Source organism: Phocoena phocoena, chromosome 5, assembly GCF_963924675.1.
Source record: "Phocoena phocoena chromosome 5, mPhoPho1.1, whole genome shotgun sequence".
Taxonomy (NCBI): Eukaryota; Metazoa; Chordata; class Mammalia; order Artiodactyla; family Phocoenidae; genus Phocoena; species Phocoena phocoena.
Window position 1 is genome coordinate 46,598,937 of NC_089223.1, and position 27,508 is coordinate 46,626,444.

The window sequence follows — 27,508 nt, forward strand, 5'->3', positions numbered from 1 at the left end:
ATATTAATTTTTACCTTTTTTGGTTTGTTTTAAAGAAATAGAATGTTAAGAGTATAACTGAAGCCCCACTCAGCCATTGTCTCCCTTTCTCAGGGATATCTACTATTTTGCAGTTGATGCCTATTATTCCTTTAGTTTTTTTTTTTTTACTATATTTGTGCATGTATATGTATGTGTGTGTGTGTAATAAAAGTATCATTATCTTAAAATTTTACATATATAGTATCATTGTATATATCCTTTTGCTGACTATAACTCAACATTAGATTCTGGATAAATGAAGATTCTATCATTTAACTGTTGTAATAGTTTTCCATTATTTATCCATAAATCCACAATTTATCATTACCCTACCGAAGAGCAGTTAGGTTTTTTCACTTTTTTTGCCATTTAAAAATCCTGCTATAAATATCCATGTGCAAGTTTTTGTGTGGGCCTGAGTTTTCAACTCTTTTGGGTAAATACCAAAGAGAATGATTGCTAAATCATATGGTAAAAGTATGTTAAGTTTTGTAAGAAATCACCAAACTATCTTCCTTCTAGCTTCCCAGTTCCAAAGCCACACCCACGGTTCTAGGTATTTGGTATCACTCCACTTGCATTACCCAGATCTGTATTAGTTATCTATTGCTGCATAACAAAACACCACAAAATTTAGCGGCTTAAAGCAATGAACATCATTTCACAGTTTCTGTGGGTCAGGAATTTCAGGTGGCTTAGCTGGGGCTAGAGTATCCACTCCCCAAACGGCTTATTCATACGACTGTTAGTAAGAAGTCTCAGTTCCTCTCCAGTTCTTGGTAGAAGGTCTCAGTTCCTCAAGTTAGGGACCTTTTCATAAGACTTCTTTAGTGTCCTCAGAACATGACAGCTGGCTTCCTTCAGGGTGAGCAATCCAAGAGAGAATGCAAGGAGTCCAAAATGTCTTTTGTGACCTAATCTTGGAAGTCAGACACCATTACTTCTTTGGCTATATTCTACATGTTAGAAGCAAGTCACTAAATGTAACCCACAGTCAAGAGGAGTGGAATTAGGCTCCACCACTGGAAGGGAAGCGTATTGAAGAATATGTAGATCTATTTTTAAACTACCATACTACTTTTTTTTTTTAATTTTTATTTATTTATTTGGCTGTGCCGGGCCTTAGTTGTGGCATGCAGGATCTAGTTTCCTGATCAGGGATTGAACCTGGGCCCTCTGTATTGGGAGCGCGGAGACTCAACCACTGGACGACCATGGAAGTCCTCACACTACTTTCAAACTGAACAAAATGAGATGCCAGCTATAAAAACATTATATCCCATGTTTCTGATATATCATCTACCTTCTTGCACGCTCCACAGAAGTATTTTTTAAACTGTAGATTCAGTTCCATAAATAAACCATGAAATCAGTGTATAGTATCTCTGAAATCTCCACAGCATAGAAGCAGCAGAAGGGAGAGGGCTCATAGTTTTGTAATTCCAGATCTCCCTTTAATCTTTGTTTTAAACTGTCCTATAACATATGTATAACTTTTTAATAATATAGGAATAGATTATATGAAATTATATTTGTAAGGTCGGATCTTAACAAACGGCACCGCGAAACAGAGGAAAGCTTCAAGTGAGCTTTATTAGGGAGCGCTCCCGGGCGAGGTTCACTGGTCTGAAAGAAAGGGGCCAGAGAAGTCGCACCCGGGCGAGGGTTGGGCAAGATTTTATAGGGGAAGAAGGGAAAGGGGTGTGGTGAATCTGGGAGGGCGCAGAGTATTCCTTATTTGGTGGTCTTGCAACTGCTGTTACTCAGGCTTTGCAAATGAGCAAATTAACACCTGGGTCTTAAATTTTACAGAAAGACCAGGAAGAAATGGGAACGGGGGCTTGAAACTTTAGCCCAGTGACATGTAAGCTACAAAAATGGGAAAAGTCAGTGGAATCTAAAATATAACACAAATGAACCTATCTACGACACAGAACTAGAGAACAGATTTGTGGTTGCCAGGAGGAGGAGGGTGCAGGAAGGATGGATTGGGAGTTTGGGATTAGCAGATGCAAACTATTATATACAGGATGGATAAAAAACAAGGTCCTACCATATAGCACAGGGAACTATATTCAATATCCTGTGATAAACCATAATGGAAAGGAATATAAAAAAGGATATGTATACGTGTATAACTGAATCACTTTGCTGTACAGCATAAATTAACACATTATAAATCAACTATACTTCAATTTAAAAAATGGGAAAAAACCCGAGGTAGTGATGGTGTATTCTAATTGGGGGAGGGGGCTGAAAAAAGCGAACTTTCCAAGTTTCCCCTACACACTTACTCTACCTACGGACGACCGTGCTAACCATTAAAGAATGTTCCACCCTTATTAAGTCTGGTGATTTTCCTGAGCCTAACACCTTTTGTCTCCCAAACTGGGAACGCGAAAAGGTGAGGCTGCTTGAGGTTAATGATTGTGAAGGTGGAATTTGGATTCTGACAGTCTGGCTTTGAGGCTAGCTCACCAGCGATGTGACCTCGGGCAAATTACATAACACTCCTCATCAGGAAAACAGGGATGAGTCAGGAGAACCTATCTTCTGGCTTGTTTTGATGGTCAAATGAGACAGTGGGCAAAACACTTTGCACATAAATGTTAGCTACCTTTTTAGCTTTTTTAAAGTAACTGAAAAGAAGTGGGACTGCTGAACTAAAAAAGCTCTCCTTCTCCTTATAAAATCCAGTTAAACCTTTGAAGAACTTAAATTAAGAGCAAATGAGGCGGGGGGTGGGAAGGCCCTTCCTACCGCAATAGGACTCTGCTGGCTCCCTCTTGGCCGCTGAAAACCATTTTCGTAAATGCCCTCCAGGCCGCAGATTACGCTCTCTCCGACCACGTGGGTGGGATGGGGCGGAGACTGGGAGGCTAGAAGCTAGCCGCCGCATTTAGCGCCCTCGGGGGACCGGGAGCAGGGCGGCACCCTTGGCCGGGGGCGGGGGCGCGGCACGGAGGCACTGGGGCGAGAAGCGCAGATACTAGACTTGGGGAGGCGGCTCCCCTCACCATTCCGGGTCCCGCGTGACTAGCCGGGCCAAGCGGCAGGCGGGCTCCGCCTCCAGCCCTCCCGGCTCCGCCCAGGCTCCGCCTCCTCCTCCTCGTCCTCCAGAGCTTCACCAGGGTGCGGGCAGCGGTCCAATTGAGGCCGACCGAGTTATGAGAGCCGCCGGTTCGAGTGCGCGCATGGCGCTGGCTCTGCTGCTGTTGGCCGGGGCGTCGGCCGCCGCCTCGTCCTCCGCCCCGCCACTCTTCAACGTGAGCCTGGACGCGGCCCCCGAGCTGCGCTGGCTGCCAGTGTTGCAGCACTTCGACCGCGACTTCTTGCGCGCCTCTATGGCGCGTATCATCGGGTGAGTGCAGGACAGGGGGAGCGAGCGGGGGTCGGAGAGCGGCAAAGCCCGGACGCTTGCTGCCCAACGTAAGTCAAACTGAGATCTGTGATCCTCCCCTCCCTCTCGGACAGCCTTGCCCTCCACCCCATGCCTCTCACCCCGGGCGTCTGGCGTGTGCGGGGCTGGCGGGGACCAGAGCTGGCATTTGCTAGTGCCCCAGGCAGCGCCGGGGCTGGGGATGATCCCGCGCAGCTGGTTTGACTTTCAAGTTCGGTGTCTCCAGTGGCACGCCAGTCCACCAACCATTCTGGATAAGGGTGGCGCGCGGGTTGTCGCCCGGGCTGTCGCCCCGGCTGGCTGCTCAGCTACCGAGTAGGGGACGCAGCCCCGCACCCCTAGCAGGCCTCATGGGCTCCCAGGCCCACCCCTTTGGGGACCACTCTCCGTCGCCCTACTTCCCTCTCTCGGAGTGTTCTTTTCTCTTCGGGACGCTGCGTTTTGGGTGATGCCGGCTGGACCTGGACTGTGAGCTCTCTGGGTAAGCGAGGCACCTTGAACTCACCCCTAAGGATGAGCTTTAGGTACCCTCTCCCCCAGTACACCCACACGCACCCCTCCGAACCTCTGAGCAGATCAGACACTCTCGTGGTTCTTCATTTCTAGGGATACTGTCCCCAAGTGGGTCCTCGCATTGATCCGAAAGGCGGTCTGGGAGCTGGAGCTCTTCCTGCCCCAGCCCTTCACCGACGAGATCCGCGGCCAGTGCGACGCTCTGAACTTCACCCTGGCCGACTGCATCCTCCTTAACCTGGCCTACGAGTCCACAGCGTGAGTGCCCCGCACTAGCGTGGATTAATTTGAGACTTGACTCGGATTCCTGCCACATCTGAGTGGGAGGAGACATGTTTTCAGTGTAATAAAAGCAGGGTGGTGACCGGGCTGTCCAGAAACCTTCAGTGCTTCCTCTTTGCTTCTCTGGGTAAAACTGAGCAGCAGATTATAAGCTTCGAGAAGGAAAGCAGCTTCTCTGACCTCAACACTGAACTGTTCCTCTACCTGAAGTCCCCTTTTCTCCCTTCACCAATCCAGGTAGCATCCCACTTTTGAAACTCTGCTCGACATGGACTTTCCCAGGAAAGTCTTGGAATAATCCCACTCAAGTTAATCCAATGACTGCCCAGCCTTATAATGCAGGGGGCTGTCCCAGCATTCATTTGTCACACTGCATTTAACTTTCCCTGTTCATCGTGGCTAGCGATCATGATTCCTCTTTCTCAGCCTGTTGCCTCCAGTGCTGGGGTCACAGGCTACACTGTTCTGGCTAGTAGGGGCAAGCCAGTATATGGTACCCGGAGTGGACATGATCAGCTGTGGCACACACAGGGGAAAGCAATACGGAGTGTGTGGTTGATCCCAGGCAAAGTGCGGGGAGAGCCTCTGTTGGCTCAGTAACAGGTCCTGGAATTAAGAGAGATTTGACTTGGTTTCTGTCTTCAGGACTTACTGTTTTGCCACCAGACCAGACTCATTAGTAACATCTTGTAGATACTTAGTAGCTTCTCCCTGCCGAAAGATGTTTAAAAAAATTTTTTTTCCTGTGGATAATGAAACTTTACTGCCTGCTGCCATCTTCCCAGAACATCTAGGTAGAGTAGGTTAAGAAGCACTGTGACTGCTTTCCTCTTCAGGGAAATGTTTTAAGACACAGATGTATTAAAGGGCCCTTCAATTGACCTAAGTTAATTTTGTCATTCCTCGTCTCCTACCCCCATCTTTTTCCTATTCTGACATGTGGTTTTCTCAGTGAAAAAAATCAATTTATTTTCATTTTCCTCTTCCTTTGTTGGAGTCACTGTATTCAAATCAACTACAGCAAAAATTCTAGTAAAAAAACATTCTAACTTTTGGATTTGGTATTAAGGTATATACTGAATCGCCTGGCAAGAAAAAGCACCATCAGACTCCACTAGCATTAACAAAGGAAATGTTTTGTCCTCATTTCTGGTATAAGGCTTTTTGAATCAGATTAAGTAAGACTAGCGACGCTTTATTGAGCCTACCGGGTATGAGGCACTGGAGATTGTGGAAACCAAGCCTCAGAGGGGACAATTTGCTGAAAGTCAGATGCATGGTGAGTGGTCAGAGTTGCTGCTAAAAGCACATGTCCCCAGCACTGTGCAGTGCATCTCCCAAAGCAGAACCTGGCTCCCTAGTTGTTCCCTGTGCTGTGGGCCACCTCACACCAAAACATTTGGGCATGACATGAAAGAATTGTTGTCTCTCCAATTTTGAAAAATCACCTTTGAGAGTCTACAGACTTTGCTTTAGCTACTTCCAGTGTTTGATCAGTTTGCTTCTTGACGTAAACTCTTTGAAAATCAGAGACCTTGGAAAAAATTAAAACGTGACCAAGCTTCCTTTTTTAAACGAACAGAAAAGGAGGTAACATTTGTTTTCTCTTAATTATAAAGACAATATGTAATCATAGAAAATTAGTAAATACAGAAAAGTATAAAGAAAATTAACCACAATCCTGTTACTCAGAAATGACTATCCATCCTTCAGGATATTTCGTGTGTGTGTGTGTGTGTGTGTGTGTGTGTATACATATCTTTCCCCTGTCCCAGAATTGGACATGGTATATTCAAGTACTTTTTACATAACATTACATATTCACAGAATATGGACCTTTAGACCTCTTAACAAACCTCTTCGTCTTTTCCTCAAAATATATCTCTCTGGCTGGGAGTTCTTAAAAGATCCTTTTCTCTTATTAGCTCTCTGCAGGGAGCTTTAAGGGGGACAGGAAAAGTGGCAAGCTCCTAAATAGTTCACCCTTTTTCCAAGGAGACAAAGTGAAACAATTTGTGGAGCAAAATAGTTAGCGGCCATGGTGTTTGCTCTGAGAAATCCAGAGAAGAGAGAGTTGAGCTTGAGCCAGCCTTGAATGGTGTATTAAATAGACTACATACTGCCAAGCAGAGGACTAAGCAAAGTTCAATGAACTCTCTGAGCCCAGAATGAGTCCGTTTCAGATTTAGATTTAGGATGAAATTCGCATTCAGTATGTTTTCAATGTCCTGTGTGCTGAGGGCAGAGGTCTAGTAACACTGAACGAACGCTGTTGTGTCCAGTTGTCTTTTTCATCTTGAATTATGATCCACAGGGATTATATAGCATATGTGTCTGTTATAAGGAAGAAAACTTTTACTTTGAGGACTTATTTTTATTTATTTTTTTTTTTTGCGGTACGCGGGCCTCTCACTGTTGTGGCCTCTCCCGTTGCGGAGCACAGGCTCCGGACGCGCAGGCTCAGCGGCCATGGCTCACGGGCCCAGCCGTTCCGCGGCATGTGGGATCTTCCCGGACCAGGGCATGAACCCGTGTCCCCTGCATTGGCATGCGGACTCTCAACCACTACGCCACCAGGGAAGCCCGAGGACTTATTTTTAAAATGAAAAACTCATTTCCTTTTTCTTGTTCACTTATGTTGAATTTTTCCCTTTTCCCAGATTCTGCACTAGTATTGTGGCTCAGGACTCCACAGGCAACATTTATCATGGCCGGAATCTGGATTACTCTTTTGGAAATTTCTTACGCAAGTTGACAGTGGATGTGCAGTTCCTAAAGAATGGGCAGGTATGATCTGTACAGTGTAAGATTCAGAAATCAGAGAGACTTGCTAACCCAAGTTAGCCGTCACTTGGATGGTCTGCAGCTTAACTGTGTTTTCAATTTAAGATACAAAAAACGTCACCCTCCTGGAAAAACAAAACCACAAGAGAGATTTACATCACTTATGCTTGCAGAAGCAGGGGTCATTTATTATTGTTGAGAATCTACTTACAGAGGTCAATCACTTTTCCCTAGGGAAATTTCTATGGGTATATGATCGGTCTCCATTTATGATGCTAAATCAGCTCTTCCCTTTGCTTTCCCACGTTCAGGCTGCTTCTAGAATAGAGGGGCTGGGTAGTGTAAATGTCTAGGAACACCTAATTTGGGGATCTGACAGTCCTGGCTTTGAAGTTTGCTTCTGTCACTTCCTTTGTGAACTTGGGAAATTACTTAAACCCATTTTGCAGATTACAGCCCAGAGAGGTTAATAACTACTTTATGGAGATAGTTATAAAGGTTAAATGAAGTTATCTATGCAAAGCATATGGCAGATGCTTGATAAATAGTGGCCAAATAATAAATAGTCCTTCACTCTAAAAGTATAATTGACCCACACTACTCTTATTTTTTTTACTCTTATTTTTGATCTTTAAGAAAGTATACATATACATCATTTTATTTTCATCATAGTTCCTTTAAACGTACAACCTAGTATGTACTGTTACATTTTTGTGTAAATATCTAGAGAGATAGCAGTAATCAATGTTCATTGTGTACACAAAGCATGTCATTGCATGAAACAGAACAGAGAATGCAAAAGTCAGATCTTGGCTTTGGGGGGACACTGTTTAAGGACTTTATTTAGTTTGTTTTTTGCATTTAGGGGTTGAGTCACAAATACTAGAAACTCATTTACGAAATACTCAGATGGTCATCTGCTTTTACAAACAAAAACTTTCTCATAAAACGGTACAGAAATATTTAAGGTGAAAGTTTCTACTTTCTCAATTTCATTCCTTTACTTCACCATTATTACCAATTTAATTTGTAGTTGAAGATTTACTTCAAAAATGGTTTTAAGTGGTAGCAATGACAGAATATCCATGAAAATAAGTTCTGAAAGGACATCTGCTAAAATGTTCGTAATTATTACTGAATAATAATAGGGGACAATAATTATTTTTACTACTTTATGCTTTTCTCCATTATTCTACAATGAGCAAAAATTCTTAAAAATCGACAAAAGGTTAAATGCAATAAAAATAATTTCACCTGTTCCTTCTAGACTCACCCTAACTAACAGGTGTTGCTTCATTTGTTTCTGTTGCTCCTGGAGCTCTCGTGGGAAATGGTCTATTGGTGTGGCTTATCTCAGTGCTTAGGCTATTATTACCGAATTTAACAGTTTACACGTGGGTATTGTCTTTCTGCTGAGGGCTCCTGGCTAATATTGCTTTGCTAAATTAAGAACAGGTTATTCATCCAATAATGAAGCCCTTATTCTTATCTGGTGTTCATAGTTTTAAAAGTATTTTCAGATACAGGACCTCCTTTGATCTTCACGATAGCTCTGCGAGGCAGGCTTAAGTCAAATTATTATATATTTATATTATAAATATAATATTTATAATTTATATATTTATAAATATATTTATATATACAAATATATATTTATATTATAAATATATTTATAATTAATTTATAAATATAATATAAATATTTATATTAAATATTATATATTTAAGTCAAAATAATTATATATTTAAGTCAAATAATATAATTATTTGTAGTTACGTGTTATAAAATATCTTGGAAGCTGCCAGGGATTTTGATTTTTGTAACTTTAATTTGCTGGCTCTTCAAGAGTAACGCTGATGTGAGGGTTGGTGTGCCATGTGAATGAAGTGACTGTGTGATTACTTTTTCCCCTATAGTTATGTTTTATAAGGGCTTTAGTAGTGAGGTAGACTTATTTCTGTTTTACTGCCATGAATGGAAATGGCAAGAATTCATGGAAGACCCTCACTGAGTCTCGGGGAAGAGGTCATTTATAAAATTAAGACCATTGCATTTTCCCCTTGTAATTTAGCCGCTTTATTTTACAACCAGACGAGGTAGAAATAAACAATTAAATGAAAAGTTACTGACTTAAAATTCAGCTTTCTAGGAAAAAGGTAAGCTAGGCCCGTTCATTTCTCAAAATACAAAAGTATTAGTTCATCTTTACTGAACCATGTGAGCTGGGTGTCTGGTATCTGAAATAACTGATAGAGTTTGTTTTTCTCCTCAGGGATATAGTGGTGTCTTGTAATCATTAGAGTTCATTTCCTTCATTTAAAGTGGGAGCAAAGCAAAAAAAAAGAAAGAAAGAAAAAAAAAAGTGGGTGTGATCCCTACAACTCATGGAATAATTATGAGGATTAAATGAAAGATGTATGTAAAAGAATTTTTTAATATTTAAAATTTAAATTTGATTATTACTGACAGACAGTCTCACTTGTTTCCCCTTACTTCACAGAGCTTGTAAGATGCATGATATTAATCTCTTATAATGAGTCAACATAAGTTTTTAAATGGAAGCCCATTTGCTACTTCTAGGATGGAGCTTCTTTTTTCTGCGAGGAGCCCTTTGATGAAGCTTATTGATCCCTTCTCAAAATAATGTTTCATAAATACATAAAATAAAGTTATGAGATTGCAAAGAAACCAGTTATGTTGAAATACAGCCATTTCAATATTATACTTTTTCTTAACACATTAACTGGTAAAACTTAGCAGTGGGTCTAGAAACTACCATAAATTCAGAGTAGTGGTAAGTATGAATGATATTTCAAGATATGTATGTATACCATATCAACATAGGTATGATGCCATTATGTATGTGAAAATACTTGAGTCACAGGCACTTACAGAGGGAGTAAAATTTCAGTTAGAGGCTAGTGAAAATAAAGATGTACCTTTTTTTTTTTTTTCCATCTGAGGTCACAGATCCACTGACTTCTATCCATGGACCCCCAAAGTTAAATCTTCTAGAAGGCTATTTCAGAGTTTCTTTCTATTATGTTGGAACTTGTAAGAAAAAAAAATTCATGAAATGGTGGGACAAAACAGGTGATTTCAATGTACATTTGGTTGGAGTGTTGAGATGATGCCTTATCTCTTGATTTCAGATTGCTTTCACAGGAACCACCTTTATTGGCTATGTAGGATTATGGACCGGTCAGAGTCCACACAAGTTTACTGTTTCTGGTGACGAACGAGGTAATCAAAACAAACTTCCAAGCACTTTTAGCCCTATCCCTGTTCAGTTTTATCCAAGTACTTCATTCACTCACCCAACAGAACATATGGAACACCTTCCACGCTACATGCTTCCATTCTAGTGGGGGAAGGTGGGCAGCATGCAAGTAAGCAATGAAGATTATTTCAGCTAGTGATAAATGCTACCAAGAAAGTAAAACAGGAAGATGTGATAGAGAATGAAGGAGGGCGTGCAGCAGGTACTGCAGGTATAAGGTCAGGGAAGGCCTGACCCACATGATCCAGGTGTGCAGAAGCTAGGGGAGGACCATCCCTGGTGCATTCCAGAAACAAAAGACTGTGTAATGTGGTTACAGGATGGAGTAGGTGGGGAGTGACAGTAGAGACAGAGAGGAAGGCTGAGGCCGTGGTGCAGGGTCATGAGGGGGAGTTTGGGTTTTAAGCCAAATGGAAGCCCTCGGAAGAGTTTAGGCCAGGGAGTGAACAGATCTGTTTTACCTTTATATTCTTAACTATCATTGGCTGCTTTGTAGAGACTAGATCATGTTGGGTTAAGATGGAAGCAGAAGACTGGAAGCTATTGCAGTAATCAGAGGATATATGGTGGCATTACACAAGTAAAACACTTTAAGGTTTTCTGTGCACTTACTCCTAAGTTTTCTCATTAGACCCTCCAACAGTCCTATTAGATAGGCTGGGTTGATATTATTAACTACATCATTATGCAAAGGAGGAAACTAAGGCTGCAAGGTAAAAGGACAGCTGGTTGATGGGAGAGATGGTTCTCAAATTGATCTCCTGGGTCCTTGCCTGGTTGCTCTATTAAATAACCCCACTGCCATCCCCTAAATCTCAGGGGACACCACTCAGTTTCCCAATATGTGGGAAACCCTGAGATAAGCCAGCTCTGGTCTCTGTCTTCAGGAATTGCAACTGAATAAAGGAGAAAGACAGGTACATGGAGTCTCTTATAGTGTCGGTCATCTGATGAACCCCTGATCAACTTGTTGTTTCCTTTGATGTATTCTTATCTTTTTACATAGGCTGGACCAGGAAGATGCTGGTTAAGGATATATCATTGTCCAAGGGACTCAGTTCTTTATCCTCATGTTATTTCTTCATCATTTTCTCAAATGTCAGCTATGAGTGAGACTAATTCTCAACCATGGTACCCAGACCACAGCATGACCGTTCCTGAAGTTTTACAGAGAATGACTGTAAACATGTGTAAACAAAATTATTTAACTGATAGCTATGGTATGAGCAGTTTAAAAGTCACTGAGTTATTCTTTTACATACACATTTAATTAAATACTGTCAAATTTCTTTTTTTTTTTTTTTTTTTTTTGAGTTACTCGGGCCTCTCACTGTTGTGGCCTCTCCCGTTGCGGAGCACAGGCTCCGGACGCGCAGGCTCAGCGGCCATGGCTCACGGGCCCAGCCGCTCCGCGGCACGTGGGATCTTCCCAGACCAGGGCACGAACCCATGTCCCCTGCGTCGGCAGGCGGACTCTCAACCACTGCGCCACCAGGGAAGCCCAATACTGTCAAATTTCTTTAAAAAAATTCTTTAAACCTTAAGCTAATGAAAACTAGTTATATCTTTAGTCTGCGAAGACTGAGTTAAAATGTCTGAACAATAAGATAACATCTCTTCTTTAATAGCAATAATTAAGATCCTCAATTAAGTTTCTGGATATTATGGAGAGGGCCAACAGTGCCTTTAGTATATGAATAAGGATAAGAAAAGGAGGAGGACTAACAAGTGGCATAGAGTGTGGGAGACCTAACCACCTGCAGATAAGATCTCAGACCCCAGAACCAGGCTGCCTGGGTTTATACCTTGGTGCTCTCACTTGCTAGCTGGCGATCATGACCAAGGTGCTTAACCTTTCTGTGCTTCAGTTTCTTCATCTGAAAAACAGAGACGATAATAACCACTGTGGGATGAAATGAGTTCATGTGTGTAAGGTATCTAGAGCAATGCCTGGCACAGAGCAAGGGCCATAGACGTATTTGTCATTGCTGTCACATCGCTGGGCTGGTCCTCTTCTGAGCCCCAGATTGAAGTGTCCAACTACCTGCTCAGCATCTCCACGTTGATGTCTCCTAGGCATCCCAAACTTAACATGTTCAAGCACATCTCTTGCTCTTTTCTTTTCCCCTTTTCCTGCCCTTAGTAACCTCCTCCACCTCTCCTAATTTTCCATGTCTCAGGGAATGGCACTTCTCCTCAACCAATTGCTACCAGGAGAATTCTTTGACCCCTCGGTCCCTAAGTTTTGTCAGCTCTACCACCAAAAAGAGACTCTCCCTGTCCGTTCTCTCCACCTTCCCTGCTAGGCTATCACACCTGTGTTGCTGCCTAGCTGTCCATCTGATCTCCCCACTACTGTTCTCACCCTCCTGTACTTTCTCCACCCTGCAGCTGCATGATCAGGTTGTTCCCTTGCTTAAAACCTACCATGACTTGCCATTTCTTCTTCTTTTTTAAAAAAAATATATATTTATTTATTGGCTGCGTAGTTGAGGCACACGGGATCTTTTGTTGCAGTGTGTGGGCTCCTCTCTAATTGTGATGCATGGGCTCAGTAGTTGCAGCGCACGGGCTTAGTTCTCCCACAGCATGTGGGATCTTAGGTCCCCGACCAGGGATCAAACTGGTGTCTCCCGCATTGCAAGGCGGATTCTCAACCACTGGACCATCAGGGAAGTCCCTGACTTTTTATTTCACGTGACAAATCCAGAGCCCTGACTCTGACCTCAAAACTCTACGTGATCACCTCCAGCACCTCATTTTATGCTTCTCCTTCTCCCTCACTCCACCTGGACCTCACTGGCGTTCTTCCGTTTCTTGACAGCTGCCAAGCTTGTCCCTGCCTTAGGCTTGACACTTATGCCTTCTGTCTGGAATGCTCTGCCCGCCTTAGTTAGATGTCCACAACTCAGAGGGGCTATCCTTACTCTCCTCTCAGAGGAGTCCTCTCTTGTCACTCATGATTACATTCTTGTTTTACTTTATTATGGTTATCAAAACCTTGTTATTTAATGGTACACTAGTTTCTTCTGGTTACTGTTAAATTCCAAGGGTCTGGACCAAGTCTGGATATGGCGGCTAGTAGATGCTTATTTCTTGAATGAAATGCTTATTCCTTGAATGAAAAATTTTCTTTGGAAATAAATCCCCTACAGATAATTTTAAAGATGTTAAAAAGCATTAAAAAAATAGGGGCTTGCCTGGTGGCGCAGTGGTTGAGAGTCCGCCTGCCGATTCAGGGGACACGGGTTCATGCCCCGGTCCGGGAAGATCCCACATGCCGCGGAGCGGCTGGGCCCGTGAGCCATGGCTGCTGAGCCTGCGCGTCCGGAGCCTGTGCTCCGCAACGGGAGAGGCCACAACAGTGAGAGGCCCGTGTACCGCAAAAAATAAATAAATAAATGAGCCCAAATCTTACTTAAAGTTCTGAAATATATATGTGCTCTACAGTCTTCCAAATACTGTGTTTTTTAATAAATTTATTTTTTTTATTTTTGGCTGATTTGGGTCTTTGTTGCTGTGCCCGGGCTTTCTCTAGTTGTGGCGAGCGGAGGCTACTCTTCGTTGCAGTGCACAGGCTCTAGGCGCACAGGGTTCAGCAGTTGTGGCTCACAGGCTCTAGCGCAGGCCCAGTAGTTGTGGCGCACAGGCTTAGTTGCTCCACTGCAGGTGGGATCTTCCCGGACCAGGACTCAAACCTGTGTCCCCTGCATGGGCAGGCGGATTCTTAACCACTGCGCCACCAGGGAAGCCCTTCCAAATACCGTTGAGTCACTTTTCTTATTAGCTACATAATTTCATTTTGCATGAAGTAATATAATAGAATGATTTCCTTTAACATAATTATTGTTTCCAGGTAAAAGACTATATATACACACCCACACATACACACATATGAAATACATATATACACACATACACACACATATACATATACATGTTTATATGTTGCCATACAATTTGGGCTTCATCTTTGAAAATTGGTTGCTAATAAAATCACTCTTCATCCACCACCATTTCTCCCACATCAACTTGTACTACGGGAAAGAAACAAGATTTAGGAATTTTAAAACGTGGCTCTGGGGCAGCAACTCGAGCATATACTTATTGTTCCATCCTTGGCAGATAAAGGCTCGTGGTGGGAGAATATGATTGCTGCCCTTTTTCAGAGACACTCACCGGTCAGCTGGCTTATCCGCACTGTGAGTATTTTTCTTGTCGAGCCCACCTCACCCTAATGTCATGTTCTAAACTGCGTTCATGTTGTGATGCTGTGTCATTTAACAATGTTGTTTCTAATGTAAGAAGCTCCTGACAAGAATAAGCATTTAAAGGTTTACAAAATGCCTGTCACCTTTTTTGATAATAAGTACCAAAGATAAAGTGGGACACTAGCTAAAGTGTTAAGGACAGATTTTTATCAGTAGTACAATATTGCAATAGGGAAAAGTGTCCAGCGTGAATGGAACTTAACTTCTACTTGACTGAGTATTTTAAAGGGAGAATGAGGGAATGGGGAGGGGGTGAGGGGAGCACAGTAGAGTCACAGAAGTGAAAAATTAGCAAAAGTAGAAAGGAGGGAGTTGTCCATGTGAAGTAAGTCAGCCTCCTACCCTCCCGCAGAGACTGCGACATAGGGGCCCTATCTTCAGGTATTAGCTGTAAAGTCTTTGGGAAGCCTTGAGTTTTTTCAGGCAGGCACTATAAGGGGGCTACAGTCATCGTAAGAACGTGGCCTTGAGCTGTCAGAAGCTGTGATAGTGTTTGTCCAAGTCTTTATAGGCTGAGGTTAAGGCATAGTTGAGAAGAGGGCTCCAGGAGCCTGGATAGAGTTCGGTCAAGAACAGAATCTTTGTCATAGGCTAGAGTTTTCCACAATAGCTAATTGAGATAAAAGACATATGTTTTTCTGCAGATAGAGATGTGCCCTCCTTTTAGAATCTCCAGTTGCAGATATCTTAATCTCCATTTGCAAGTATCTGAATTAGCAAAACAAATGCGTTAGAAGGTAGCTCTACACACAACAAAAGGAACATCAGCTTTAGGTTTGCTATTAGCAGGGTTCCAGGCCACATATAACTTGTAATCTGACCACAGAAAGCACATTTTCAGGAGCACATCTCTGGTGAAAGGATCTGGCCCTGCCCGGGTTTAGCCTTTTTGGCCCTTCCTTGTCCTGCTCTAAATGATCAAGCCCCTGTGGACTTGAAATTCTCCTAAACTTTTTTTCTTATATAAATTTTTTTATTTATTTACTTTTGGCTGTGTTGGGTCTTCGTTGCTGCGTACGGGCTGTCTCTAGTTGCGACGAGCGGGGGGCTACTCTTCGTTGCGGTGCACGGACTTCTCATCGTGGTGGCTTGTCTTGTTGCGGAGCACGGGCTCTAGGCGCATGGGCTTCAGTAGTTGCAGCACAGGGCTCAATAGTTGTGGCTCGTGGACTCTAGAGTGCAGGCTCAGTAGTTGTGGCGCACAGGCTTAGTTGCTCCGCGGCATGTGGGATCTTCCCAGACCAGGGCTCGAACCCTTGTCCCCTGCATTCGCAGGCAGATTCTCAACCACTGCGCCACCAGGAAAGCCCTCAGTCTTTTTTTTTTTTTGAAGCTGAATATTTGGAAAGTGATCCCCTTAATCATCCATGCTGCAGACCTATGGAAGTGTTGATGAAGCCCAGTTCAGCGCGATGTTCTAATGCAGCACGCCGTCTTTCATGTCCAGCCCTTTGCCAGTCTATCCCATTGAGCTACAACTCTCTTCCCCACGCCCACTCCCAACCCCACAACCGCCGTTTTCTCTGGTCTGACTTCTGTTTGACTCTCCGACCTCAGCTCACGCGATACCTCCCTGAGGGACCTTCTCAATGGCCTGGGTAAGGATGGGTCCCCTGCTGTGACTTCCACAGCATCTCCTTCTCCTGTGTTGACACTTATCACATTGTGTCACTATTGCCTGTTGGCTTGACTTTCATCTTTGGGGAGAGCAAGGACTGGGTCCATCAAATTCACGGCTCTGTTCCCACAGCAGCACAGTGCCTGGCACATAACAGGCATTCAGGAAATATCTGCTAAAAGAACAAATGAATGAAGAAACATGGGGAGATCTTTGCAAGGGTGATCTGCCTCGAAATCATGCAGGCTGTGTTTGGTAAGCCGGGTCTCTCACCAAAGAGAACTTGTCAAAGTTCTCTTCTTTTGTGAGAAAAACCCTGCTGCTGTTGGCTTTCCATCGAGGCTTCTTCCCTCTCAGGAGCCCTGATGACAAGAGAATGCAGTCAGAGCAGTTCAAGATTATAGCCATGGCTTAATAGGGCAGGAGAATGTGCTTTGGACCAGCTGTCCATCAGTTGTTGTGGATAACTGCCACATATGATGATCCTCATGCAGGTTTGTTTGGTTTTTTTTTTGTTCAGACCCTGAGTGAATCAGAAAACTTTGAAGCAGCTGTTTACGAATTGGCCAAGACTCCCCTTATGGCTGATGTTTATTACATCGTTGGTGGTACATTCCCCCAGGAGGGAGTGGTCATCACAAGGAACAGAGATGGCCCAGCAGACATATGGCCTCTAGATCCTTTAAATGGAGCGTGAGTAGAATTAAAGGCTCTGGTCATTTTGTATCAGTAATCTTTTTTTTTCCTTTAATTGGTGAAACTAGAGGTATTTTTTTATTTTTCTATACTTTTTCTTTAGCTATGTCCCAAATGACCTTGGCTAAGACAAGATGATGTGCTGTGTTGCAGGTGGTTCCGGGTTGAGACAAATTATGACCATTGGAAGCCAGTGCCTAAGAGAGATGACCGAAGGTAGTCTCTAAACACTTTCTGGTTTGCAGTGTTTTCTTGCTGTCAGGAGAATGTGCCCCTCTTGCTACGGGAACTGGAGAGGACTATAGGTGCTGTCCCCTCCCAGAAAATGTACCTTAGCCCTTGGCCAGGTTGGGAGAGTGTGGTATGTGGTGGAGAGCATGGCAAGGAGCTTCTTGGCAGGTGGCTGGGTGTTGGGAAGACAAGGTTGGTTCTGGCCTCAGGGTCAGGAGTTCTAGATTCCACCACTAGCTCTGCTGATGACTCACTGGGTGGCCTCTTGGGCCTCTGTTCACCCATCTGTAAAAGGAAAGGGTGGAACAAGGTTCATGGTTTCCTATGTAAGACTTTTTGGGAAGGAAAACATTTCCCTGCACTTAAATAAATAAACTTTGAGGGGGCTTTAATTTCCCTTCTAATTTTGAAAATTCTATAATTATAAGTCAGTGCGTCCCCAGAAGGCAAGTAGTTATGTATTTTTCCTTGGCTTTACTGACCCGTGTGTTCGGTGGCAACTATTCAATTCACAGAAGACATTTTCATCATCCTGGCTTCCTTGAGCAGACGGGGTTGAATTAATTCCACCATGGGGGTTTGAGACAAGGTAGCAAACATGCATGGGGGCCAGAATCTGTTTGGGGGAAAGGGAGATAATGAGGCTAGGCCTTGCATTGAGCCTCCCAAAATGAGAGCTTGTGGGATACGGAGTTTCCTGAAGTACCAAGTGACCTTTGACCATTGTCCTTACAGAACACCTGCCATCAAAGCTCTTAATGCCACGGGCCAGGCAAACCTCAGCCTGGAGACGCTTTTTCAGGTAACTTGTGTCACGATGTCCAGCTTTTACCCAGGATGTTTGGTGTCTTTCTCAATAGTGATTTAAAAAAAAAAAAAATTCTTCTGAAATCAAGCAATATTAAAGTAGAAGTTTTACCTGGTTGAAAACATTTAAAAGGAAAACATTTTCTGAACTTGTAACCATTTAGGTTAAAGTGTCATCTTCACCTGAGTTTTTCTGCATGTTAAAAAAAAAAAGCATAGTTGTAATGTGTTCATTTGTTTAAAAGAAAAAAAAGGTTTCAAAAGTCTAACTCTGTCACCCCAAGATACACCAAAGAGTTCAGTGGTTTATTCCTATTGATATTCTGCATGTATTTCTCTTACCTTTTAATAGTCTTTTATTTATTATTATTATTTTATTGAGGTATAGTTGGCATACAACATTACATAAATTTCAGGTGTACAACATAGTGATTTACAATTTTTAAAGGTTATATTCCATTTATAATTATTATAAGATATTGGCTGTATTTCCTGTGTTGTACCATATAATATATTTGTAGCTAATTTTATACATAGTAGTTTTGGTTTTGGTTTTTTTTCAGCTGCATTGGGTCTTTGTTGCTGTGCACGGGCTTTCTCTAGTTGCGGCGAGTGGGGGCTACTCTTCGTTGTGGTGCGCGGGCTTCTCATCGCAGTGGCTTCTGTTGTTGCAGAGCACAGGCTCTAGGGCACATGGGCTTCAGTAGTTGTGGCACTCAGGCTCAGTAGTTGTGGCTCACAGGCTCTAGAGCGCAGGCTTAGTAGTTGTGGTGCATGGGCTTAGTTGCTCTGTGGCATGTGGGATCTTCCCGGACCGGGGTTTGAACCCGTGTCCCCTGCAGTGGCAGGCAGATTCTTAACCACTACACCACCGGGGAAGTCCCTATACATAGTAGTTTGTATCTCTTAATCCCATACCCCTAATTTGCCCCTCCCCTCCTCTTTCTCTCCCACTAGTTTGTTCTCTGTATCTGTGAGTCTGTTTCTGTTTGCTATACACATTCATTTGTATTGTTTTTTAGATTCCACATATAAGTGAGAGCATACAGCATTTGTCTTTCTGTCTGACTTACTTCACTAAGCGTATTGCCCTCCAAGTCCATCCATGTTGTGTAAATGGCAAAATTTCATTCTTTTTTGTGGCTGAGTAATATTCCCTTGTATACGTACACCACATCTTCTCATCTTCTTTATCCATTCATCTGTTGATGGACACTTAGGTTGCTTCCGTATCTTGGCTATTGTGAATAGTGTTGCTATGAACATAGGGGTGCATGAACCTTTTCAAATTTCTAATCATTTTTAATATGATTTCTCCTCTGCAGGTTTTGTCAGTGTTTCCGGTTTATAACAAGTAAGTGACATGTTAAGCACGTCTGTTCATACATCACTCTGGCACAGTAGACTCTCCCCTGCACTCTTTGGCTCAGCAGGGATCTGAGGGCTCCCACAGAGCAGGTTTTCTAGGTGCTGTGGCGCCAGCCGTGACAAAACAGACTCTTTGCTCTCCTGGGACGAGCATTCTACTGGCAGGGAGGGACAGATAAACAAATGTAGCAAAAGTCAGGTGAGGAGTCCATGGAGAAAAACAAAGGTAAGGAGGATAGAGTGATCTGGAAGGAGGAGGGCATGACATGCTCATCCTAAATCCGTCTGCTAGCTGGGGACCACCTTCGCTGCTTGGGAGCTCCCTAATTTCACTGTTAGTACTAAGCTTTAGATACCTTTGGCTTTCCTTTATCTTCCCGGGGAGTTTCTGCTACCCCTGTGCTCGTTTCACAGCTGACTCAATGCCTAAGTTAATGTTTCTCTTTTAGCCTGTGTCCTTGATAGTAGCATTCTGTGAGCAATGGCTTCTTGGGTCTACAGCCTGGGATTTTACCCACCTCCTTTTTTTTGAGATGAACCGCTGGGCCGGGCTGCCACTGCCACTGCCATAGGAAGCGGTTAGTTAAACTTGCGACGCAGACCCCACCAAACTTGTACAGGAAGCTCTGAAGGTCCGCCGTCACCATCACAGCACGGCTGAATAGGCCAAGAGCCCGCACTTCGTGGCCTCATACCCCTCAAGGTGTTGCCTGATTGCCTTCTGTGTGCCCACGACCAGCTCAGTGAGGTAGGGCCTAAAATAGAAGAGGTAGCAAGTCATCACAGAGTCTTATCTCCTTCTCTTACCTCCATAAATTCCAAAACCCAGCATTTCCTACTTTCTCATCATCCTTACTTCTTTCTTCAAGGCAAGAATATCAAAAATGGTATTCTTCAAGAAATAGCCTAATATGGATAAAACTTGTAAAGGGATTTTTAGTTTCAAATACCCAATTGATTTTTTTTCTTTGAAATGATCCTCTTTCACACAAATATAAAACAGTAGTTTTCCTGACGGCCTCTAGATTACCTTTTGTATATTTGGGTGCTCTAAGATTCCTTACGTACAATGACATTTTCAAAACTGGTGTTACTCTGTTCACTTTGCACTGTAATAGGAATATATCTCTTTGAATTTTTTTTAAGTATGTCCAGATAAAAAGATTATCGCTAAAAAATTAATTCCATAAACGATATTCTAACAGCTAAAACAATCTTCTACAGAAAAGCAAATCAGTATTTTCCCACTCTAACAAATGAGCTAGTTGGGTCACAAATGATACCTAGCACTATGCTAGTGAACTAGTTCTTTGAGGGCAGAGAGAGCAAAAACAAAAGACTCTCCTGATTTGTAGCATTTATTGATTTCCTTGGTGTAAATACTCACCCTGGCCTATTTCAAGCTTACAGTTGGCTCATAAACTTCCTGCATATTTAACCATTGACTCTCAACAGCCTTAGGAGTTAGCTCCAACTCACCATTACCCTTTCCAGATGGGCACAATTTTGCCTTTTTAATAATCATTTAAAAAATAGTTAGGGCTTCCCTGGTGGCACGGTGGTTGAGAGTCCGCCTGCCGATGCAGGGGACGCGGGTTCGTGCCCCGGTCCGGGAAGATCCCACATGCTGCGGAGCGGCTGGGCCCGTGAGCCATGGCCGCTGAGCCTGCGCGTCCGGAGCCTGTGTTCCGCAACGGGAGAGGCCATAACAGTGAGAGGCCCGCATACCGCAAAAAAAAAAAAAAAAAAAAAAAAAAAGTTAACCTATTTTTGTGTTCTTATAGTTTTTAAATAGTTATATAAATGATAAATATTTCATTTAAAGATTAATAGTATAAGCAAATAGTTTTTTAATATTTGTTTTAATAAAGCATTTTCCATGCTGTGAACAGCCCTTATCATTTTAAATAGCTGCATCATAACCAATCGAATGTAGTATAATTGGATTAAACATTCTCCAGTTGTTCGTTTTTCCTCTATTAAAACTCTGAAATAAATATATTTGTACATTTCCCCCCTGTTTTTGTATTATTTTCCTTGGCTGAATTCACAGAAGTAGGATTACTGAGTTAAAGGCTATGAATGTTTAAATGGCAAATGTTTTGTCGAAATAGAATTGTCAGAAGTTATAAACAGTTTACCAAGAAGCATTTTTCATTATTGTGTAATTGAAAACCCAACAGGATCTACATTTAAATGATTAGCACCAGTGAACCAGAAATAACAGAGATCCCTGACTCTCAGGCCTTTTACATGTAAAGATTACCATCAGCTACGTCTGTTCAGTGGGTGAGGCTAATATTTAGGAATGTCTGAACAGAAGCAAGCGTCTCTATGCTGCCCCCTTGTGCTGTGCTACAAAATTACAGTTCCCTGCAGTGGAGCTCCATCCTCTGCTGTGGCTATAAGCAGAGACAGTATTAAAACAGTGATGGAGAACAGAATTATGACTAAAGGGCTTCCCTGGTGGTGCAGTGGTTAAGAATCCGCCTGCCAATGCAAGGGACACGGGTTTGAGCCCTGGTCCAGGAAGATCCCACATGCCACGGAGCAACTAAACCCCTGCACCACAAATACTGAGCCTGCACTCTAGAGCCTGCGAGCCACAACTACTGAAGCCCGCACACCTAGAGCCCATGCTTCACAACAAGAGAAGCCACCGCAATGAGAAGCTGGCAACGAAGAGTAGCCCACGCTCGCCGCAACTACAGAAAGCCCACCCGCGGCAACGAAGACCCAACGCAGCCAAAAATAATAAAATTTTTTTAAAAATTTAAAAAAGAATTATGACTAAAGTAAATAAGCAGCCGAGGTCCTGTTCAGGGAACCTTCGTTCCCCTTGACAAGCTTTGCATGTTCTCATAGTGCTGTCTTCAGCCCAGTGTTTGATTCAGCTGTGGGGTGCCAGTGCCTATTCCTAAACTGCCCTGCTCCCAGTGCTTTGAGCAGGCATCCCAGCTGGTGTCTGGGGCAAAAGGTAGTCGAAGGGAGTGAAGGGTAGGAGCCTCAGTGTGTATGTGCATGCACACAAGTTATTTGGGTCTCTTGCTCTGCAGGATGTTGAGTAAGTGACATTGTACTTTTCATCCTTAGATCTGGGCCAGTGGACCCCCTGTCTTGATCCCTGAGCTTTCGGGGCCCCACTCTGGCCTTCCTCTGACTCTCCCATGATATAAGGAATCCACTCAGAGTCTGGCCCAAGTACCCAGAACCCTGGAATTCTCGTCCTGAACAGCGCCCAAGCCATTTCCAGGGCCTGCGTGGTCCACTTCCCTGGGTGGTGTTCTGGTGGTGCCTGGTGGTGGCCAAGGGATGGCTGTTTGCTGGGGGTGGTGCCTGAAGCCTAGATGAGCGTCCACATATGTGCCATTTGTGGGGTAGACAGAGCAGGGCCGCAGGCCAAGGCCAGCTCTCCCTCATTGCCACAGTGTGGAACTCTGGGGAGTCTGAGAATTTTGAACTTGGCCTTCCACAGTGTTGTCAAAATAGGAAAGAACACTTAGTGTGGTTGCTTGAATTATAACTTTTAAATAGCCTGACATATGTGGGTCTCTATCTGTATTCTTGTCCTGGGTCCCAAGTGTTAGGAAAAGAGCTTGGGATTTTTCTTCCCCTCTTTGGAATATTAGAGAAAGTGATGTATATGTTTAAATTCCTCTCATTTTCAGCTACACAGTTTATACTACGGTAATGAGTGCTGCCAGCCCAGACAAGTACATGACTAGGATCAGAAACCCGAGTTAAAAGCAGAAGAGCGAATTCACCTATGCTATGAAGGTTTGCTAAAGTTTTTTTTTTGTGGGGGAGGGCAGCGGTTAGGGATGGGGGAAGGAGGACATATAGGCTGGTATTTCTCCTAGAAGATAGTAGCATCCTTCACATTTATACATACATAATATTTTCTGACAGGCATTGAGTGTATGGTGGTTATTTGTGTCATGTTAATGTCACTCTTAAGTATTTATTTTGAATTGTTCGTATGAAAGCTAGTCTTCTGGTGCTCAGTGCGCTTTGCCCCTGATTAAAACCAGCTTTCAGGGCAAAGCGTTACCTCTTCACTTACGCAGAGGGGCAAATATCTGGTAAGACTTATGTATCTCCAAAGTCACAGTGAGGCAGGCCCAGCTCCTTTGCAGGATCAGACAGACACTGAAGGACCCAGGACACTCAAAATTTATTTCAGGCATCAGTGAGGCCACAGGTGAGAGGAAAGACATGAGGAAAAAAGCAGGAGTCCCTTCTGCTGTCCCTGAAATCAAATCATCTTGGCAGCCACCTATTGACAGGCCACCTTTTCCTATTGCAGGGATCTCCTGGAGTTTATAAACCTAGCCTGAGGTTTTGTTCATTCACTTACGGGGATGTTTAAAATCAGTGTTAAATTAAGCGCTTTTTTTCCCCTTACAGATGATCTTTTTGAATGAAATTTTTGAAGAGCTGCACTTTAAAAAATAAAGTGAAAAGATTATATTTTATGACCGATACAGGCTCTCTCCTCATTAAACTTTTCAACATTGTGAAGTGGGGGCAGGAGGATGAGTTTGGAGCGTGTTGTGGTAAAGTGGGGTGGTAGCTGTCCTCATTCACCTTCCTTCAGGGCTTGCCTTGGCCGTCTCTTAGGTTCTTCTGTTCTGGCTTTAACAACTCAAATATAATCAATCGGTCTCAGAGGGCGAGCCATATCCTTGGGCTTTATTCCCAGCTTCTCACCATTACTTAACAGCTATTTTGTCATACCTGAGTTTATAAAGAAATGAGCGGGCAAGACCTCTTTGTTCACTATGAAGTGCTTCTGGAAGAGTCTGCCAAACTTAAATAAAATTAACAACAGTTATTATTAAGCAAAGATGAGTTTAGCAGCGGGAATAGCAGACGAATTACAATTCGGGACAAGCAAACCGTGGCGAACCATAGGCAAATCTGAGGAATAAAGGGAAGGTTAGCTTTTATTGGAATCTGGGAGGAAACCGGGGAGTGTTGTTTTGAACAAAAGTTCATTAGAGGAGAACAAGAGTTCAGGGTTGTTGCAGTTTCACATTGGTTGCAAGTGATGGTCCGTTTGCTGTTACTGAGAAATGCAAACGTAAAACAGATAACTAGTGGGAAGAAGCCGCATAGCACAGGGAGATCAACTCGGTGCTTTGTGACCACCTAGAGGGGTGGGTTAGGGAGGGTGGGAGGGAGGGAGATGCAAGAGGGAAGAGATATGGGAACATATGTATATGTATAACTGATTCACTTTATTATAAAGCAGAAACTAACACACCATTGTAAAGCAGTTATACTCCAATAAAGATGTAAAAAAAATACAAAATAAATTTTTAAAAAATTTAAAGTAAATAAACAGCATTGCTCTAGTAACAAACAAAACTCTTTCTTCCTGCTGGCTGTGTAAGTTGAATCCAAGGGGAAGAACTCTCCTTTCGTGGCTTTCCCACTCCATTTAAAATCAAGTATGCTTTATCCATTTTCACATTTCTCCTTTTTGATCAAGATCTTTCTCTGAAAGCATAACTGATGCAGCATCAGGTTGGTTTTTTTTTCCTTTTGGTTGAAATATTTTTGTGGCCCTCATTGCTGGGAAGGACCTTTCCTGGGAGTTATGTTGGGGAGAAAGAGCAAGTAGCATTTGGAAACCGCAGGGCCACATTTGAGCAACACGGAAGGTACAAGGAGGAGCTCTCAGGCATCTCCCATTCTTAAATTATGTCTTATCGAGGTTCTAAGCCTTGGAGATCATCTCAAAGCACTGAGCTGACATAATACTGTTCGGTGCATCATTTCTGCAGATGTTTGACAGGCAACAGGTACAAAGGTTTTTTTTCTTTTTTTTTTTCTTTTTACATCTTTATTGGAGTATAATTGCTTTACAATGGTGTGTTTCCGCTTTACAACAAAGTGAATCAGTTATACATATGTTCCCATATCTCTTCCCTCTTGAATCTCCCTCCCTCCCACCCTTCCTATCCCACCCCTCTAGGTGGTCACAAAGCACCGAGCTGATCTCCCTGTGCTATGCGGCTGCTTCCCGCTAGCTATCTGTTTTGCGTTTGGTAGTGTATATATGTCCATGCCACTCTCTCACTTTGTCACAGCTTACCCTTCCCCCTCCCCATATCTTCAAGTCCATTCTCTAGTAGGTCTGTGTCTTTATTCCCCTCTTACCCCTAGGTTCTTCATGACATTTTTTTTCTTAGATTCCGTATATATGTTTTAGCATACGGTATTTGTCTTTCTCTTTCTGACTTACTTCACTCTGTATGACAGACTCTAGGTCCATCCACCTCACTACAAATAACTCAATTTCGTTTCTTTTTATGGCTGAGTAATATTCCATTGTATATATGTGCCATATCTTCTTTATCCATTCATCCGATGATGGACACTTAGGTTGCTTCCATCTCCTGGCTATTGTAAATAGAGCTGCAATGAACATTTTGGTACATGACTCTTTTTGAATTATGGTTTTCTCAGGGTATATGCCCAGTAGTGGGATTGTTGGGTAATATGGTAGTTCTATTTGTAGTTTTTTAAGGAACCTCCATACTGTTCTCCATAGTGGCTGTACCAATTCACATTCCCATCAGCAGTGCAAGAGTGTTCCCTTTTCTCCACACCCTCTCCAGCATTTATTGTTTCTAGATTTTTTGATGATGGCCATTCTGACTGGTGTGAGATGATATCTCATTGTAGTTCTGATTTGCATTTCTCTAATGATTAGTGATGTTGAGTATTCTTTCACGTGTTTGTTGGCAGTCTGTATATCTTCGTTGGAGAAGTGTCTATTTAGGTCTTCTGCCCATTTTTGGATTGGGTTTTTTTTTTTTTTTTTTTGATATTGAGCTGCATGAGCTGCTTGTACATTTTGGAGATTAATCCTTTGTCAGTTGCTTCATTTGCAAATATTTTCTCCCATTCTGAGGGTTGTCTTTTCGTCTTGTTTATGGTTTCCTTTGCTGTGCAAAAGCTTTGAAGTTTCATTAGGTCCCATTTGTTTGTTTTTATTTCCATTTCTCTAAGAGGTGGGTCAAAAAGGATCTTGCTGTGATTTATGTCAGAGTGTTCTGCCTATGTTTTCCTCTAAGAGTTTGATATTTTCTGGCCTTACATTTAGGTCTTTAATCCATTTTGAGCTTATTTTTGTGTATGGTGTTAGGGAGTGTTCTAATCTCGTACTTTTATATGTACCTGTCCAGTTTTCCAAGCACCACTTATTGAAGAGGCTGTTCTTTCTCCAGTGTACATTCCTGCCTCCTTTATCAAAGATAAGGTGACCATATGTGCGTGGGTTTATCTCTGGCCTTTCTGTCCTGTTCCATTGATCTATATTTCTGTTTTTGTGCCAGTACCGTACTGTCTTGATTACTGTAGCTCTGTAGTATAGTCTGAAGTCAGGGAGCCTGATTCCTCCAGCTCCATTTTTCGTTCTCAAGATTGCTTTGGCTACTCGGGGTCTTTTGTGTTTCCATAAAAATTGTGAAATTTTTTGTTCTAGTTCTATGAAAAATGCCAGTGGTAGTTTGATAGGGATTGCATTGAATCTGTAGATTGCTTTGGGTAGTAGAGTCATTTTCACAATGTTGATTCTTCCAATCCAAGAACATGGTATATCTCTCCATCTATTTGTATCATCTTTAATTTCTTTCATCAGTGTCTTATAATTTTTCGCATACAGGTCTTTTGTCTCCTTAGGTAGGTTTATTCCTAGATATTTTATTCTTTTGTTGCAATGGTAAATGGGACTGTTTTCTTAATTTCACTTTCAGATTTTTCATCATTAGTGTATATGAATGCCAGAGATTTCTGTGCATTAATTTTGTATCCTGCTACTTTACCAAATTCATTGATTAGCTCTAGTAGTTTTCTGGTAGCATCTTTAGGATTCTCTATGTATAGTGTCATGTCATCTGCAAACAGTGACAGCTTTACTTCTTCTTTTCCGATTTGGATTCCTTTTATTTCCATTTGTTCTCTGATTGCTGTGGCTAAAACTTCCAAAACTATGTTGAATAAGAGTGGTGAGAGTGGACAACCTTGTCTTGTTCCTGATCTTAGTGGAAGTGGTTTCAGTTTTTCACCATTGAGGACGATGTTGGCTGTGGGTTTGTCATATATGGCCTTTATTATGTTGAGGAAATTTCCCTCTGTACCTACTTTCTGCAGGGTTTTTATCATAAATGGGTGTTGAATTTTGTCGAAAGCTATCTCTGCATCTATTGAGATGATCATATGGCTTT

At 42.7% G+C, this 27,508-nt stretch overlaps 1 protein-coding gene across 1 annotated transcript; it reads left to right on the top strand.

The window, feature by feature from the left end:
- The first annotated feature begins 3,138 nt into the window (after positions 1-3,138).
- On the top strand, positions 3,139-23,751 carry NAAA (N-acylethanolamine acid amidase). Its single transcript, XM_065878014.1, has 11 exons — positions 3,139-3,382; positions 4,028-4,192; positions 6,877-7,003; positions 10,153-10,243; positions 14,406-14,482; positions 16,690-16,862; positions 17,019-17,081; positions 17,832-17,898; positions 19,229-19,257; positions 22,940-23,048; positions 23,679-23,751. The coding sequence occupies exons 1-10, from the start codon at positions 3,189-3,191 to the stop codon at positions 23,013-23,015; spliced, it is 1,062 nt and encodes a 353-aa protein (XP_065734086.1). The 5' UTR covers positions 3,139-3,188; the 3' UTR covers positions 23,016-23,048; positions 23,679-23,751.
- The last annotated feature ends 3,757 nt before the right edge of the window (positions 23,752-27,508 follow it).

What these genes read in the sequence shown, in the direction of transcription:
- NAAA (XM_065878014.1), top strand. Translation starts at nt 3,189, where the DNA reads ATGAGAGCCGCCGGTTCGAGTGCGCGCATGGCGCTGGCTCTGCTGCTG. An exon ending in TGTTTCTGGTGACGAACGAG is followed by an intron (nt 10,244 to 14,405) that starts GTAATCAAAACA and finishes CATCCTTGGCAG; the next exon opens with ATAAAGGCTCGTGGTGGGAG. An exon ending in TCAGCTGGCTTATCCGCACT is followed by an intron (nt 14,483 to 16,689) that starts GTGAGTATTTTT and finishes TTTTTTGTTCAG; the next exon opens with ACCCTGAGTGAATCAGAAAA.